This window comes from Aedes aegypti, chromosome 1 (assembly GCF_002204515.2).
Source record: "Aedes aegypti strain LVP_AGWG chromosome 1, AaegL5.0 Primary Assembly, whole genome shotgun sequence".
NCBI classification, from domain to species: Eukaryota; Metazoa; Arthropoda; class Insecta; order Diptera; family Culicidae; genus Aedes; species Aedes aegypti.
Window position 1 is genome coordinate 203819022 of NC_035107.1, and position 18820 is coordinate 203837841.

General features: G+C 38.3%; 1 protein-coding gene across 1 annotated transcript in view; it reads left to right on the plus strand.

The window, feature by feature from the left end:
• LOC5578982 overlaps positions 1–18820 on the plus strand; it is a 72927-nt gene that overhangs the window by 3316 nt on the left and 50791 nt on the right. Inside the window, exon 2 of the mRNA XM_021857295.1 lies at positions 14218–14499. Coding sequence (XP_021712987.1) covers positions 14218–14499 — 282 coding nt within the window. The remainder of the gene's footprint in view (positions 1–14217; positions 14500–18820) is intronic.

Below are 18820 nucleotides of genomic sequence, written 5' to 3' on the forward strand. Positions count from 1 at the left end.
AGAAACTGGAATTGGTCCATATTAGGAACGAAGCAGAGGAATTGTCCTCTTTTCAAGTTTGATATTATTCACCAATGGCAATGATTGTGATGGAAATTACTATAAAATTTTAAAATAGTGTTCACTCTTCTAAAAGTTCAATGTTTTATGACATCCCAAATTAGCAATTTAGAAGAGCGTTATTTTCAAGCTGTTCTTAATGATTTATTGAAAATTGACTACTTGTGTCAGAAATCTACTTTTTGGTTAATAGCTTTTGACCTCTAGAAAGAAGGCTCCAATAAAATTCTACATATATATTTCAAATATTTGCTTAGATATCTCAAATTATGTTTTGATCTTTTATGAACCCTCTGACTACCCTTTGTCACCTCATCGACGGTACTATTGAATAAAATGACATTTTAAAATATAGGAACGATCATACTCTAAAGGTTAAAGAACTATTGATATTTATAATTTGTTTGTAGATTTCCTTTGTCTTACACATTGAACTTTTCTGGCCTTTTCATCATCGGTAACATTGATTTGATATTTTTGTTTGCTGTTCTTTCTATTTGTTTAAATTAAAAAAAAAACATCGTAATGCTTTGCTTATGAGCTTGAGCTTGATTGGCCGCCCGTGGATGCACTCCAGTATCGCCAGATCAGCTGCACTTACACAAGGAACCAACCGAATGACTGCTTGGGACTAACAGGCATCCTCAGTGTATAAGTGCTGGTGATCTTCTATTTTTAGGCAACAATGGCACCTGCCACGTCAGAATGCAGACCAATGAGGGGAAGGGGGAGGAATTGATGATGCATTGAACTGACTCCCACGTAGACCGTATATTCCACTGCTTCCACGTCAGTTCATGCGGGAGTGTATGGATTGGGGGAAAGGCATGGCAGATAGGTTTGCTTTTGTGGTTAGCAGACTGCCTATGTATCAGGCGTAAGAAAGGCGTGCGCGTGGAAGTAGGAAGCGTTAGGGAAACGGTTTCTTGTCCGTCTCTGGTTCTAGCGTTTGCTATGAACGAATAGTTTGAGTGTGATATATTTAGAATGGAAGATAGAAGCAAGTGAGAGATATACAACTACAAAGTACGAGGAAAGGGACGGGCCTGGGAATGAACCCATGACCTTCTGCATATGAAGCAGAAGCGGTAGCCATCAGACCACCAACCCCGACATCGTAATGCTTTGCTTATGACCGCTAAAGCGATATTCAAATAAACTAAATAAATTTTGTTTGTGTTTTGATTTGTGTAAGTCTCACCTAGAGACTTCATTCAGAACTTTAGATGTGGTTTAAAAAATGTGATACCATTTCATCGTTTTCTGGAAAATACACAGTGAACACAGCTGACGCTGAAATATTTCTTACTATGATTTGTGGGGGCCCCTAAAATGTGGGGGCCCGGGGGCCATGGCCCCCTTGGACCCCCCGTAAATGCGGCCCTGCCAATACCATACAAGAGCCGGCTGTTGATAATAGATTTTGCTATTCTGACAAGGATGTTTCTGTTACTGCTCCTATGCGGTTTGGATAAGGTGCGGAGAAGATTGATTCTTGTTTGGCAGTTCCTCTTGATCGCATTTAGGTGAGCATCGAAACGTAGTTCACGGTCAATCCTTGTTTAAACCTAGAAGTTTATTGATGTCTGCCAAAACGACATCGAACACGGTTATGGAATTTTTCATTATTTTCGTAGAAATAAGCATTCTTTAATACAAAAAAAAATTCACGACATACATTTCGACAATAGTTGAGCCAAACAATGCATTGATTGATGATTGATGATCGTGCTCTAGAAGTAAGAAATAAAATCGTGTGACTTATTCTTCTTCTTCTTTCTGACGTTACGTCCCTATTGGGACAGAGCCTGCTTCTCAGCTTAGTATTCTTATGAGCACTTCCACAGTTATTAACTGAGAGCTTACTATGCCAATGACCATTTTTGCATGCGTATATCGTGTGGCAGGTACGAAGATACTCTATGCCCTGGGAAGTCGAGAAAATTTCCAACTCGATAAGATCCTCGACCGGTGGGATTCGAACCCACGACCCTCAGCTTGGTCTTGCTGAATAGCTGCGCGTTTACCGCTATGGCTATCTGGGCCCCAGATCGTGTGACACGATGATCAATTTCACTTGAATTTACGATACCTCGAAACCATTTTCATTTTGTGAAAATCCAATTACAGTCAACTCTCCCTTACTTGTTATTCTGTTATTCGATGTTTCCCTTAACTTGATGGAATATATGGTCCTTTCATTGTAGCATAAACAGGGTGTCCATCCATTCGGAAAAAAACCCGGGAATTCCTAATGAACGGGAAAATACGGGATTTAGGGTATGTGTACCAGTTATGGCCATAGTGGTTCCCTATTTCGCCATACGCGATATCTTGAATGCCTTCTCATTTTCGAAAATCTTTTGTGTTTTAACAGTAAAAAAAATCTATTTTGTTTTACGGCTATAGCGGTCATGCGACTCAAAGCTAAAGGGAGTCTATAGAAACAAATGATGGAAACGAATAGGTGCATAGGCGTCGCAAGGGAGCGACAAGATTGAAAATTTTTAATTAGGTGGTGAAAATTGAGCAAGCCATTTTAAAGTCAGTAAGCATCGAAGCGTCCTGTATTTTGCCTAGCTTCTCTACTGGAAAAGGGTTGGCTCAAAGCTTTGAGCTTTGCTACCAACACAGGCTATCAGAGAGAAGCTAGGCAAAATACAGGACGCTTCGATGCATACTGACTTTAAAATGGCTTGCTCAATTTTCACCACCTAATTAAAAATTTTCAATCTTGTCGCTCCCTTGCGACGCCTATGCACCTATTCGTTTCCATCATTTGTTTCTATAGACTCCCTTTAGCTTTGAGTCGCATGACCGCTATAGCCGTAAAACAAAATAAAATAAAACAATCACGGTCGATACCTTCTCCTAAGTAAAAAAATCTTTATGTTAAAACATTAAAAAAAAAAAAATAAAAAATAAACATTTAAAAGTTATCCAAATTTTGCATATGGCCAAATTAGGGAACCACTATAGCCATAACTGGTACACTTTCCCTAGTGGTATTTTGTTTTTGCAAACAAAGTCGAAATTTTCAGTTGCCAAAAACTGAGCCGTGCCAAAATCAGAACCCATTTTTTCATTTCTAGAATGCCATTAGGATATTGTTACATCATCCTTATTGGCTGGCACGCTGTTCATAAGTATTGTGCAAAAGGATAGAACAAAAAATGGTCAAGGAATGGTTCCGATACCGAAATTACTTGAGTTGTATGCTGCTGAGAAGTAGAGCTGATTTCATAACGTCGGTAACGCCGTGCGAATCAAATGAACCTACACGGGAAAAAAAATCTGTGGTAATAATTACTATTTTAGCTGACTACGCCCATTCTTGAAACTACCATGGAATTTCAGACCAATTTACTATGTTACGGTACATCCCACCACATTACTGGTACATTCGACAGAAATAATTTACAACAATCTGATTTCGACTACAGAAATGGTAAAATTAAGCGCATTTCTGGTCTGCTGAAAATAGCCGGTGCGAGCGCTTAAGTTAACCCCCTAAAATGGTAGTTTTTACCGCACAGTTTTTGCGTGTACCCATAATACCTACCGTACGGAAAAATGTGTTGCTCAATTATTCTACAAGTAAGAGTGACATTTCGACATTTCCGTACTTCGCGAATGAAACCAAATTATGGTCAGACCTCAGAACGATCAATTTCGCTGTAGATTACCGTAGGGTAGGATGATGCTATAAATCTATAGACACGTCATATTTTTTGTCATAGATGTTCCACATACTTTTTGTTGCTTAAATCGTCTTAAATGTTGTTTTTAAGTTGTAATGTATAGGGGAAATGGGGGCAATATGAGTTACCCCGGAATTTACCTCAAAAACAGTGTTTTAATTACACTGATAGGCAAAAGAAAGTGCCCACCTTACCAGTTTTCGAATTTCTCTCATTGATTTGGTTCAAATTAAAGTTAACACACTTAAATATTTTTTGATATTTTATTTTTGATATTCTTTTAAAGTTGCACTTACGAAAATTTGATTAAAAAAAGGTTTACTTAAAGAAAAAGAAAATCAATTTGTATTGAAAAAAAAAAATAGTGACAAAATAAAGTGCCCACTTCCTTCTTGACCCCAGAAAAGATGATTTAAGAAAAATAAAAAGCAATTTAATAGTTAATGTGTCCTCCTTTGGCCTTAAGGACTTGCTGGAGGCGCTTCGGCATGCTTTTCACCAGGTTTTGTAGGTGTTGTGGTTCTAGTTCTTCCCCGGCACGCTCCAAGGCCTCAAAATAATTATTTTTGTTGGTAACACCAGTTTTGTCAACCCTGGCATCGAGAATCGCTCACAAATTCTCGATGGGGTTGAGGTCTGGGCTTTGTGGAGGCCATTCCAGCGGTTTAATCCGACACGACCGGAAGAAAGACTTGGTCTTCTTGGCAGTATGCTTCGGGTCGTTGTTCTAGAGAAATATGAATTTCTCTTCAAGGCCCGTCTGGATCAGCGAAACCTCTAGATTTTGCCGCAAGATGTTGATGTAGGATTCTGCCGTCATTATTCCGTCGGTTTTCACGAGGCTTCCTACTTCACTCCATGAAAAACACCCCCAGACCATCACATTTCATCACATCACACCGCCATGCGTCACCGTTCCTTGGATGTAGCGCTCCTGAAGCTCGAGCTGTTTAACCGAAAGCGGCGGGCTCGTTTGTGGTGCAGAGCGCCACATCCAAGGAACAGTGAAGCATGGAGGAGGAAATGTGATGGTCTGGGGGTGTTTTTCATGGAGTGGAGTAGGAAGCCTCGTGAAAACCGACGGAATAATGACGGCAGAATCCTACATCAACATCTTGCGGCAAAATCTGGAGGTTTCGCTGATCCAGACGGGCCTTGAAGAGAAATTCATATTTCTCTAGAACAGAAGAAGAAAGAAAGTTTGTATCCTTTGACAAATACGCGTATTTCTACCTCAACTGTAAGGCTTCAGTGTCGTGTAGTTGAATTCAAGTCGAGTCTAGTACACGACACTGAAGATGGTCTTGCAATGGATCATTAAAATAACCAAAACGGTCGCTATGAAATGCATAGATAGCGTCACCGCAGACGTGAGTGTTTGACAGAACAGCAATGCTGTCACAATCTTAAATCCCATATACGGTGGCGCCGCTGCTTTGACGAGGGTCAAATGAGTGGCCTTCACGGTGGTTTGCGAATACCCTTTAATGGGTAAAAATTTACCCATTTCCGCTAGAAGTGCCTCTCCACATTTAATGAGTAAACACGGTTTACTCATTAAAGAGTAAAGCCAGTTTATGTCATAGGATGGGTAAATTTTTACCCTTAATGCAAAACGCTCCCGCGTTGAAAAATGGGTGAAAATTTACCCATTTCGAGAATGATGAGAGGACAATCACAAATTTGAAGATAATTCACGTTATCGTTAAGTAAAACAATTGAGAAATTATAGTTTTGGTTTATTTTATTATATGGAACATATGGAAAATATATTTAAGCACTTTTTGTTGCTGAAATATCGATGTAACATTGTGCCGGAATGAAAGGTGATGCCAAACCGGGGCAACCCTCCAACTAAACTGAAATTTCCTGAAAAAAAAACAACAAGTTTAGTTATTTGAATGAATATTCGAAACGGGCATCACTTACCGCTTTTATGGAATATCCCAGTACTTAATAAAAGAGATAATATGGAAAATTCAATAAGAATCAAGAAGCACGATAATTTTCTCTGCAAATTGATGTACGCTTTTTATAACTATTTTTCACCCATTTATGAGATCAACAATGGTTTTAACAAATGGGTATTTTTTTACTCATTTTGAGTTTTCAAATTCACCCATGTTTTGACAGATCGGTACGCTATTCGATAATGGGTATTTTTTCACCCATTACAGGGTAATCGCAAACCACCGTGTTCAATGATCCATTGAGGTCGAAATACGCGTATCTGTCAAATGATAGGGGAAAAGCATTAATTTTCGACCTACAAGAATTCTGTGCCAATTTTCGGATTTTCATACAAAGTAGGCCAAAATCGTATGGGTGGGTCAAAAATTAGTGCTGGGTCGAAAATTGGTGCTCTTCCCCTACAAACTCCAGTGGATGTAAATGGTACAGTACTAAATTCGGGTTTTCAGTGTTTTAATATCTAGTATCATTATGATTTGCTAGAGTATACTCTTCATATATGCTTCAAATAGCAACCACAGTAAAAACCGTAATACTATTCGTTTCAATACTCTATATATTCACAAACATGTACAAATTTGTCCTTTGTCGTGAAAAGCTTATAATTTGGGCAATTAACCCGTATAGACCTGAGTGAAAACAAAAATACTACAGTGAAACCTCCATGAGTCGATATTGAAGGGACCATCGACTCATGGAACAGAAATCCTTTGGAAAGCTTATTCGAGGGACCATCGCAGTAACCATGAAATTTTATTTCTACAGTCATCTCTCCCTTACTCGATATTGAAGGGACCATCAAGTTAGGGAGGTATCGAGTTACAGAACACAAAACCAATGCAACTGCGATCCAAGGGACCATCGAGTTAGCCATGGAAACCAACTTTTGCTATGGTTCTCTAACTCGATATCGAGATACGGAATATCGAGTAAGGGAGAGTTAACTGTAGTATGCTTCCATGAGTCGATATCGAATCATGGAACATCGACTCATGAAGGTTTAACTGTAAAAACCTCACCGCTCAGCAAATACTTAACGGATTCAAATAATATTTTGTCAGTATGCTGGCACATATATCTTCTTCTTCTTCTTTCTGGCGTTACGTCCCAACTGAGACAAAGCCTGCTTCTCAGATGTGTTCTTATGAGCACTTCCACAGTTATTAACTGAGAGCTTTCTTTGCCGAATGACCATTTTTGCATGCGTATATTGTGTGGCAAGTACGAAGATACTCTATGCCCTGGGAATCGAGAAAATTTCCTTTACGAAAAGATCCTCGACCAGTGGGATTCGAACCCACGACCCTCAGCATGGTCATGCTGAATAGCTGCGCGTTTACCGCTACGGCTATCTGACACACATATCTAGTTTCTAAAAGTGGCTCAAGGATCTCGGAAATGTTCCTGTGGTCGGAGTTATTCAGGTGGGTTACAGTGTCAGGTCGGCTAAAAAGGGTGCTCCACTTCTGTGTCGCTGGAGGTAGGCAAATTTCAAGTAACGATGATTTCCGAAGCCTATAGGAACGCATTTCAGTATATGTTTGATCTCTACTGTTGAAGAATTGAAACGGTTTAGTATCCAACAAATATATAGCTGGTTATTCAAGGCATTTAGTCCAAGAGGCCACACCCAGTACACTCTAAACGGCTCCTCTTCATTTAGAATGTTGAATATCAGATCATAGTAATATATGCAAATTAAACTATTGCTAGTGCAAATGAACAAAAATAACTGGGCGTGTCACAAAAAAAGCCCTTTTTTACCCGACCTAACCCAGTGACCCACCCGAATATTTCCGACCACAGGAACATTCCCGAAATCCTTTGGTCACTTTTAGAAACTAGATATGTGTGCCAGTATACTGACAAAAAACTATTTGAATCCGTTAAGAATGGTGAGGATTTCACTATTTTTGCTTTCACTCAGGCGTATACGGGTTAAGTCCAAGGCTGGTAGCGAGTCACTTTTTAGTGACTTGGTCACTTTTTTTAAGCCAGTCACTTTAAAGTCTCTTTTTTTAAGCCGTTTCAACTAAAGTCACTTTTTTCGTCAAAAAGTCACTTTTTTCAACTATTTTGAGCTACATTTTCATGAGAAAATTATGAATCGGCTTTTTTTAATTTAGGCTATGTTTAAGTAAGGTCATCATCAGATAAATTTCATGTCAGTATCAGAATTTTGGTCATGGTTCTCCTGTGAAAAAAGCTTGGAATAAAGTTAATCTTTCATAGAGTTCCACGTAATTTGTAATAGTATCTAAGTTATTATTAGTGTTTAGTTTTTTTAGTAGCTCATGTATTTCCTTTTAATAGTATTTTTGCACCTTGTGGTGGATAGTTAGACGTTTATCTTCCATTATCTAACACTTCGTTTTCAAGTCAATTCAATACGCGTTCTGTGGGCAGTGCTTCATCAAAGCCCAAGCAGAAGGTGATGATGCATCGATACCAAACCTCAAATTTTCAGGAGCACGGGCCAGGAGAGGCGGGCAGCCGATCGGGCTGAGAGCTTGATGAGTAATGATCTATCGATCAGGTTTTCAGCTTGAACCGCTGTCTGGTTCTCTAGTTTTGTGCTCTTGAGGGCTTGTGTTATGGCTTCGTTTCATCTTCACCAGAAAAAAAAAACTGTTTTTGTGTCGTCGCGTCGCCGATTTTTTTTTCTCGTTTTTGTTTGCACGCGCTCTGAGTGCAAACGAGTTCAGGTTTTCGCGTCGCCGGAGTGATATTTTACTTTTGTGAAATGAGCATGCTGAATAAACACCTGCTCAATCAGGGATGGATGATCAATTTGGTGAGCTCGTTCCATGCTTTTATTTTAAATATACAATATATTCATTCTGATATATATTTTTTCATGACAACGGTGGACAGGTTACTTAAATGAATTGGTTTATCAAAATATGAACAGTTCGTCACTGAAAGTGTCCACATAAACTCTTGTACATAAACATTAAAACTACTAATTGAACTTTATCACTTCATTTTCTGCTAAAAAAATAAAAATAAAATAAAATACTAAAATCACTAGTAATTAGTATTTTTATTTTTTGCAAAAAGTGAAGTGTTAAAGTTCAATTAGTAGTTTTAAACATACTCTAATAATCCCTCCCCTAAACTTTTACCTGATTTTTATCATTAAAGAAGAATATAATAAGCTAAATAGAAAGCATTCTTCTTTGAATATTACATTTGACGGAACTTCATCTATACGCTTACAATGTTTCTAAACTGAATCTTAAATTCTTATCGACTTGAAGTCATAGAAAAGTTTTGGGATCTACACAGTTAAAATTGAATTCAATTTTAGCTGTTTTTAAGATTTATTTTTTATGCGTTTTTGGATGTACATTTCCAAATGATAAAAAAATTGTTTTCACAAATTTTCCAAATTCTTATTGAAATTTGCTAAATAAAATACTTGGGTGATATAAAAGACATACAATTTTGAAAAGAATGAAAATCTTCTAAAAAAGAATTGTTTACGTACCTAAATGTTAATTTTTGCAATTCGGTTGCAAATCAACCAACTTTTCATTGAGAAGTTGATCAACATAACGGCCTACTTTTCCTACCGAAACAAACAGTGCTGAAAAGTGCTACTTTTCAGTACTGTTTTTGTAGGCGTCAACCGAATAACCCAGTCTCTTCATGTCATTTGTACTTATTCTGCGCGGCGTGTGAATCGAGACGAGTCGTTCTCACCTCGGGTGATGTGAGGCGACCAATCAAATGGGAGCAAGTTGACACCTCACCAATTCGTCTTGCCTTATATGCCGCAAAGAATAAGCACAATTGCATCTGATTCTAGGGTTTATTCTACGACTTGCGTATGTTGTGAGAATTGTTGGATAGCGAGGTGACAATTCTCAACTCGAGTGAAGGGACTTTCTATTTGGTTTCCAGGGCAAGTCACTTCACTGGAGTCTATTTCCGTTGTGCGATCTGGTTCCTACCCAGACTGACGATTGTATCACAGCCTACGTGATTGAAAAATGCTGAATGCTTAGTTTCAGGCATGGCTGTACGACCATGTGAAATCTCTTGAAATGTTTGTTTGTGCTTTTAGAGTTCATCCAGCTGAAATGGCATTTTTCGAAATAGCAAAAAAGTTGTATGCAACTCGTTGCAAAACTCGATTTTTTCAGCACTCGTTGTATTTATCCAACTCGGCGAGCCTCGTTGGATAAATGTACAACTCGTGCTGAAAAAATCATCATTTTGCAACTTGTTGCATAAATAACTATTTCCTGTTTGCAAAAAAATTAGGCAATATCTTGAAATTTTGGAAGTAGGGTAGAAGCACCGGTTTTGGCCATACGCCAGTTGTAGCCATAGAGGATTATACACCGTTTTACATAGCCAATCAGCATGAAACCTTTTGTGTTCAGTAGATCACATTCACATGATAGAGCAACATTCATTTACTCGTCCAAATTGATTCAAAACATAAGGAAAAACAATTCATTCTCCTTATAATTTTAACTCCCATACACCTAATTTGGCCAGGCCACTCCTAATTTAGCCACTCTCATGAGAAATCAATGCGATTGGCCAATTTAGGAACCGAAGTTAAATCTCTGGCCGAAACTGGTTCCGTTGGCCTATATTGACCAACGGGATTTTCAAAGCGAAAAAATGATTATAGCTCAGTTTTGATATTTTATACACATAATATGGATTGGAAGCTTGCATTTGACATATTTGTAGTATAAATACGGCTTCCCATTTAATTTTTATCGACATTTTCTCTTAGGCTGGCCAAAACCGGTGCTTCTACCCTATAATAAAAATGTCCAAATATGATACTCCACTAGACCTATACTACCTGCAGTAGATCATATTGAATATTCCCTATCATATTGAATATTGATCGTAAAACAGTATAGTAGAATTGAAATAAAACTGATTATGGTTTGATTTTTAAGTCACTTTTAGTCACTTTTTCGAGAATCGAAAGTCACTTTTTAGTCACTTATTTCTCAAATCTGGTCACTAAAACAACTTTTTTCGGTACCACTTTTTGCTACCAGCCCTGGGGTTAAGGTATGTTTATTATGATAATTTTGAACAATTCGAGTGCAAAATAAATATTAAACAGAATACATGTTTTTAATTATGAATCGCGGTTTACGGCTAACCAGCCGAGTGGAAGTTTAACAACTACCGAAAAGCTAAACATTACATATAAATTGCAATTGGATTAGATGGACAAATTGATGTGAAGATTTGCGAAAAACTTACACGTCTTCTCAGTGAGAATCGAACTCACGACTCCCCGATCTCTAGTTGGGGCGCGTTACCACTACGCCATGAGAGGACTCATGAACGCAGAAGTTAACCTGAATTCGATTTCAGCTCAACAATCACGTGTTCCTTTTTCGCAAAGTGCACCTCTTTCGGAAGAATTAGATGCCCATCCAAACACAACGATGCAGAGGTATTCTCGGTCTTTAGAAGCAACGATCATTACACAATAACGTTCCTTACCATTCCCAACTGACTTTAAGGACTTGGCCGGCGCCGTTATTGATCAATAATATGAGAGCTGCTAAAATTGCACTTCGAGAATATGCAGAAAATCCCATCCCTTATTCATTTGGATCGAAGTGCAATTATTACCGGTTCGGATCAATCACGGAGTAGCAACCATTGACATGTACAGTCAGTCTATGCTATGCTATGCTAGGAGCACTTCCACAGTTATTAACTGAGAGCTTTCTTTGCCTAAGTTGCCATTTTCGCATTCGTATATCGTTTGGCAGGTACGATGATACATTATGTTCAGGGAAGTCAAGGAAATTTCCATCACGAAAAGATCCTGGACCGACCAGGATTCGAACCCAGACACCTTCAGCATGGCTTTGTTTTGTAGCCGCGGACGCTAACCACTCAGCTAAGGAAGGCCCAGTACTTCTAGGTACAAGGCTTGAAATCGAGTTTACCACCATATGCTGAATTAAAAAAATGTGAATGGGCCCTATGAAGTAAAGACATGGAACTTGTTGTTAGGCTGCACAAAACGTATATCCATCCAAGACAGGCTTGTTAACGTTGATCAACGATTAACGGCGTTTCGTTAATTCTTTAACGTTGTCCATGGGATAGAAATTCAGCAGCATTTTTCATTCGGTCTGTCCTGAAATGTCGTGATATTGATCTGAAGGATTGAGATTTCGAAATGACAAGATGTTATGAGAAGTTCATTTGAGATTGACCGGCTTCAGGAGTTTCATTCCAATAGATCAAAAAACAATGTTTTACTAGCCTGCCACAGTTACTCTCGGTCGTTGAAGTGTTTACACGTTGGTACTTTTGTAAAATATCTTCATCAACTAATCTTCGATTCACGACGCAATCTGTTTTCTTGTATGTACGGATCGAACATCGATTAATTTGTTATCGAACTCAACTGTTTCAACCGTGCAATTAAAAAACAAAAAAAAAAAGGAAATTGAACACGGCCGAGTAAATCTAACACTCGTAAGAAAAGTCAACCTTTTATACTGCCCATAACTGTATAACAGTCACATTCGACATTTTTGACAAATTGGAGTTAATACCATGGAGAGTCATCGAATGATAAATACTTTCGATGAACTAAATGAAATCTGTGAGATTGTTCTAGAAAATTCGAAAACAATACCAAGTTGTTATGTCACATTGGTAATTATAACCGCATAACAGTCACATTGAGTTTATTAATGTGCCTCGTAATGTAATAGTAATGAAATTTCTGTCAGAATTATTTTCTGACTATTCACCAAGTATATGATATGAGTTGTACAAAATCTCAGGTTCAAATAAGCACTTTTGAGTTCCTGGTATTTTTTTTTAATTTTTACTTTCCTCTTATACTGCAATGAAATGCACACTTGGTATTCCATTTACTCAGTGCCTACTTTGGTCAAATGTTACAATTATGCAGTTATGGGCAGTATAGATGTGAACATGAATTTTTTTTCTTTTCTCCTTGGTAACGATAGCTGCATGGAAACAATTTGTTTATCTATGTAGCAAAAAATTTTCATACAGGCTATCAACGGCTTGATTAACGTTGTTTGTTGACGTTGATTTAACGCAAATCGTTGACGTTATCGTTAACAAACATTGGAATCAACGAAACGCCGTTGACGTTGATCTGAAACAAAATTAACGTTAACGGCGTTTACCGTTGGTTAACGTTAACAGAAAAGCGTCGAGAATGAATCTCAGCTATCAAGGGGTCCATTACATACTAGCACTAAAACCCTATATTCAGTATCACCAAGCTTGGAATGATCAGGGTAAAAAGTATGTTTTACTTTTTCCTGTTCTTACTGGTGTTACGACCCAACTTTGACAGATTCTGCGTTTAAACCCAATGTTCTATGAGCTCTTCCTCAGTTATTGACCGAAAAATATACTCTTTTCCATTTTACCATTTTGTTCATTTCGGCAACAACATTTCAAAAGAACGTATCTGCTCTTGTAAGCTGAGAATAGTATTTGATTTCTCCCACGCAATTAAACCCCGAATCTCTTTCTAATGGTTGAGCTCAAATTTGTCCCACAGCGACGTGAGAAAGTTTTTTACTTTAAACTTTTTACTGACGGTTCTAAATCCATCAATTGAGTAGAATATGGCGTTTATGACCAGGAAAAAAGAACTTTACTTTTGAGTGGAGTATAACTTTTCTATCATCATTGTTCAGTATGCAGGTATGTTTGGCACCTATAGAAAAAAAACATTCAAAACTACCTAGTAAAATTGTTCTATTCAATAGTCAGTAATTTACAAAAAAAAATGATCGAGTTGATGCAGCAGCCAAGCTTTGAATTGACAAATTAATGTTGGAAACTATAAGCGTTAAAAAATGAACCTCAATGCTTTTGATAAAAAATATTTTTGTTAAGTAAATGAAACCCAAATTCAGTGCTATACCATTTAATTCCACTAGAGTTTGCATCCTTTGACAGATACGCTTATTTCGATCTCAACTGTAAGGCCGTCTTTAGTGTCGTGTACTAGACTCGACTTCGGCCTTACAGTTGAGGTCGGAAAACGCTTATCTGTCAAGGAATACAAACTCTAGTGGAATTGAGTACTATTGTACTTATTTCGGTGTTTTACATTCAATCATAGAATTCCACTAAACAGCTAGAACATTTATTAATATTTTTGTTGGCGTCCAAAAAAAAAAACTCAAGTATATTTATGGTTTCCAAGAAGCTGTGTACCGAAAGGGTTCTTCGTGGAATATAAATTAGCAGTACCTCGTATCAGCAACTTGGTTGATGTAGTAAATAGTTTTTATTAAAAGAAGATTTCAAACAAACTGTAATCAATCACTGCTGAAATCTGTTTGAGCCATTGAACTGCTATCAACCCTGCGAAAACGCTAGGGAAAATATCGATCCACAGTTCTGGCAAGCAGAAACACTAAATTCCATTCTCCTTTGTATCTTTCCATGCACACCACCGCTTTCGCCACCACACGCACAGATCATCAACGAGGGGGACGATCAGAACGCGATGATATGCGAGGCCTGTATCGCAAAAATCGACGATTTCTACTCGTATCGAGAGCAGTGCCGTGCAAATGACGACCGCATCCGTCAAAGGGCCGGCCATCATGTTCTACCCGAAATCCACATCAAGCAGGAGAAAGATCTGCAATTGGAGATTAATATCGCCGAGCCACAAACCTTGACGGCTGCCTGCGAGGATGGATTTCAACAGCAGGAAGACTCATCACATCCCAGGCCAACGACGACATCGAACGAGGTAAGTTAGGGCGCAGGTCCAGTTTTCCAGTACCGTTCATATACACTACGAATACTACCAGGCCAGTCGCCAGGCCATATCACCAAAGATTCAATAATAAGAGCAACAGCAAGCGAAACGGCAGAGCGAATGATAGAAACAAGCTGCCCTCCGTTGTGCACATTTCTGGACTCGTTCGATTGCCGGTCTTACAAGTGGACCAAAACCGAACGGTGAACGTGCAAAGAAGAATGTTCAAATACTTGGTTCTTCTCTGTAGTACGACATGTGGCTGGGCTTGGCTGGCAGCATCGAAGGCGAAGATGAAACTTTTTCCCCTTGCTGCTGTTGTTGCTGTCTGCCTGCTTGCCTGAAGCTTGATTGTGTGGAGTTGAGAGCATTACGTAGCAGCACCACATAGCGTAGAAAAGGCACGATTTGCTTCCATCGATTGAACAAGACTTGGAATTTCAACGGATGGTCTGCTGGATTGAATTTGATTGCGTCGCCATTTCAAATTGCGGAGTTCAGCATAAATGATATCCATTCAAAAGTTAGTTCAACTAACAGATTTGTTTTCCAAAATTAAATGAAACCTAGCGAATATGGACCTATTACGTCTTGGAATTGTTTTGCCTATTCCGGGAAGTTTTCGCTTCAGAAATCCCCACCCTAACTTGGCAGCTGCTGTGGCAACAAAAAGATAACGTGTCGTTCGTCCGTACTCCGCTTTGGTGTTTGAATGTGTGGGTAGTCGTGTTCGGTAGCTGAGGAGAAGGTCGAGCCATTTTATTGGATTTTGCGCTGCAAAGACCAAGAGAACCACGCAGTAGATGTACCAAGTTTGGGCGACGATCTCGAGCGTGACCTAGTTAGATGCAAATTACATTAGATCAGGAGTCTAACTACAATTGCTCGAGGACTCAATTAATTATCTGAGTATGTAAGATCAACTCAACTTTGTGTATTACAGTTCTTACTACAAATTATTCAGAACTCATTTTCAATGATACCTTTCGATATCAAGTTGTCGTATGTCCCATGCTATAAGTTCTTAAGTTTTATAAAGTTTGATATGACTCTAGTTCGATCCAATTTTGGAACTCAATCAACGAATCATAACATGGTTGCATCAGCATTCTATATCTTCGATTAGTTTCACAGCTTGAAGTATCTGACTTTTTTCTTGTACACATAGGTGTCACAGTACATCCGAGAGCTATTCTTATAATGGTGGGATTAGTAATACATTGTTTGTAGAGAACAACGCAAAGGCCTCTGAATTTGCATTTAATAACCAGAGATTTTTGACCACCTCACAGATGCGATTCTTCAACAGCGTTGGCAGCGAGTCAGAGATAAAGCTGCCCCTTTTCGATGTCTGCCTGTCTACCTACCTGAAGAGCTTTTCTCTGTGTGGCTTCTGCTACAACATTTGGCATAGTAGCAATGTGCATAAAGCGTTCACAAAATCTCATCCATCGATTGAACAAGAGGCTTCGCGTTGTACGTGGAATTCCTTTCGGGCATCGGTTCACTTTCCGGGTCCACATGATATGAAACTGCTGTGATGGTATCATCGACTGATTCATTGTTCTGCAGAATTCGTCGCATCAAGCGTATGTACACATTTTTTTTTAAATATACTGTTGGGCAGCTAATAGGGCTCCTTTTAGCTACTTGGTCACAATTTTAATGTAAGTTTATTTGGGTTTCGTATCCGTGTGGTTAGCGACGTCAGTCGTTTAGGAGTATCGAGTCACGATGTGTGGGTTTGATTTCCGCTCCAGTCGGTGGAAACGTATCGTCAAACGAAAAAAATACACCGTGCAGCCCTTGGTTGAAGACGTCTATTTTAACCAAATACTCTCTCCAAAGTCCCTTTTATCCTTCTTCTACAGCAGTGATGCAAAACTCTAGAGGAACAATGAGAGACTATTCCACGGGTTCTTTAGAAATGTCTTCTTAGATTCCTCGAGGAAAACCTTTAGTAGGTAATTCCTCAAGTTATTGCTTCAGAGATTTATTGTGGAATACTTTCCGGACTTTTCCAGGGATCCCTCTAGCGATCGTCACGGATTTTCCAGTTGTTACTATTCAAGACCTTCCAAAGATTTCTAAAGGAGTTCTGTCAAGAAAATCCACGAAAGTTTCCATTTTATTTTCAGAGTTTCAATAAAGTTTGTTAGACTTCGATGCATTTTCATATGGATTCTTCTAGATTTCATCCACGATTACTTCCTCAAATTGCCTAAAAAAATGCTTCCAACTCTTGCTTAATAAATTCTACCTAAAGAATCCTCATAGTGTTCCAACAGGAATTCCTTAGAAATTTCTTCAGAATTTCATCCAAGAATTATTCTTGCAGTTACAAACGGTTCTCGGGTAGTTTCTTAAGTAAAGTGTCGATTGTTCAAAAGTTCATTTTGAATTTCACACCAGTTAATACTACAGCAATTATTCCATTGACCTTTTAAGCAAGTTCTTCATAAAATCGTGCATGATATTATCTAGAGATTTCAATAGTTTGTATTATCATATTAGCAGTTTTCCGAGAACCGTCTATGACTTCCTCAAAAGAAAGATCGCAGTAGGCAGCCCGCGCGAACGGATGTGTTGAAAATCGTTCTGTCACTTTTTTTTCGTCTCCGTAAATTATGAGATTCGGCTGGTTTAGGTTTTGAAGAGAAAGTGTAGTGGAGATGCATCGAAGCCGGACCTCAGATTTTCAGGAGGACAAGTCTGGAGAGCCGGACAGTGGATCGGGCTGAGGGCTTGATCGAATGGTATTCGTTGGTGGTGACCAATCCATCAGGTTTTCAGCTTGAACCGCCGTCTGATTCTCTAGATTTGTGCTATTGAGGGTTTGAGTTTTGACTTCGTTTTATCTTTATTAGAAAAATTTTTTTTTGCGTCGTCGTGCCGCCGGACTTTTTTTTCTGGTCTCGTTTTAGTTCGCACGAGTGCAATCGAGCTCAAATTTTCGTGTCGCCGGCAGGCCCGGATTTGGGGGGGGGGTGCCGAGGGGGCAAATGCCCCGGGCCCCCCGATGAAGGGGGCCCCCCGAGAAGTGAATACTGTTCAATGAATTATTTTTACATTAATGATTAATGTTTTTAAATTGAAAATACAAATCCGATACCATTTCTAACAGAGATATTATGACATGAGATTATGTTTTTTTAAGTGAGTAGCTAATTCAATACGATGTTTGTCTCATTTTTCCAGTTCCAATGAAAATCCTCTCTGATGAAAATCATCAAGGTTATATCAAAAACTTTAAGACTTTTCGCGGATTAATAATAGCAAGCTGTCGCAACTTTTTGGAGAGAAACTGTCAAAATTACAGTGCTCTTTGTCCTGGAATGATCTTGAAAAGACGAAGATACTCGATAATTCGTGGATTTTCCTGATTTCGCTATCACGATACTGAAGCAGCTATTCTATCTGAAATCCTACCGGAATTTCGATATTTCCATATTCTACTGTAGTCTTTTCCATTTGTATTTGTATATATTTGTATTAATATTTTCTTTGCTTTCTTGTAATATATCAAATTTTACTAAAAGCTAATTAACGACAGTTTTGACCCAAATCCACATATTTCGTTTGAATATAGCAATATTTATAGAGTTTAGAATATATCATAATTTTGGCCATAATCTACAGAATTTTTATACAATTATTTTTCCCCGATTCTTAAATTATTAGCTTATAGATTATAAAGGTAATTTTGCTATGGTCTTTGCAGGATTTCCGCTTGATAGGCTTTTTACAGATACTAGAGCATCATCTGCAAGTTATCTAAGTGTCCATAGTTCTTCCAAACTGTTGTTAATATCGGGAACATTAAAATTATAAAGCAAGTAACTAAAACTTTAGCCTTGGGCACTAGGCCATCCCTTATTTTTCGAAAATACGAAATGTTTTTAGTTCGTTATTGTAAAGTGCTCGTTTTGGTAAGAAAAAAATCAGGTAAAATTTTGAAGTCCCTACGTGGACGCTAAGTAGGGCCTTAAAGGTATCAGGTGTACATGAACCTCGTGCGCAAATCGTGCTCGCTGCTCTAGTGCACGCTTCGTGACTGCGTTTGTTTTCTTTGTAGTTGTTGATTTTATGTCAGCGTGCACTGTAATAAAGATGTACAAAGTATAAAATATTATTTTAGTAAGTAAGTTCCTGTCAATTTGTCAAATCAGGTAAAAATAATCTTATTTTTCTTTATTTTCAACATTTACCCTATTACGTGGTACTGGCCAAACTAATAACTTGTTTTAAACAATAAAAATCTATTGAACAAAGCTAGTTGATATAACATTCACAATTACAAAGGAAAGAAACT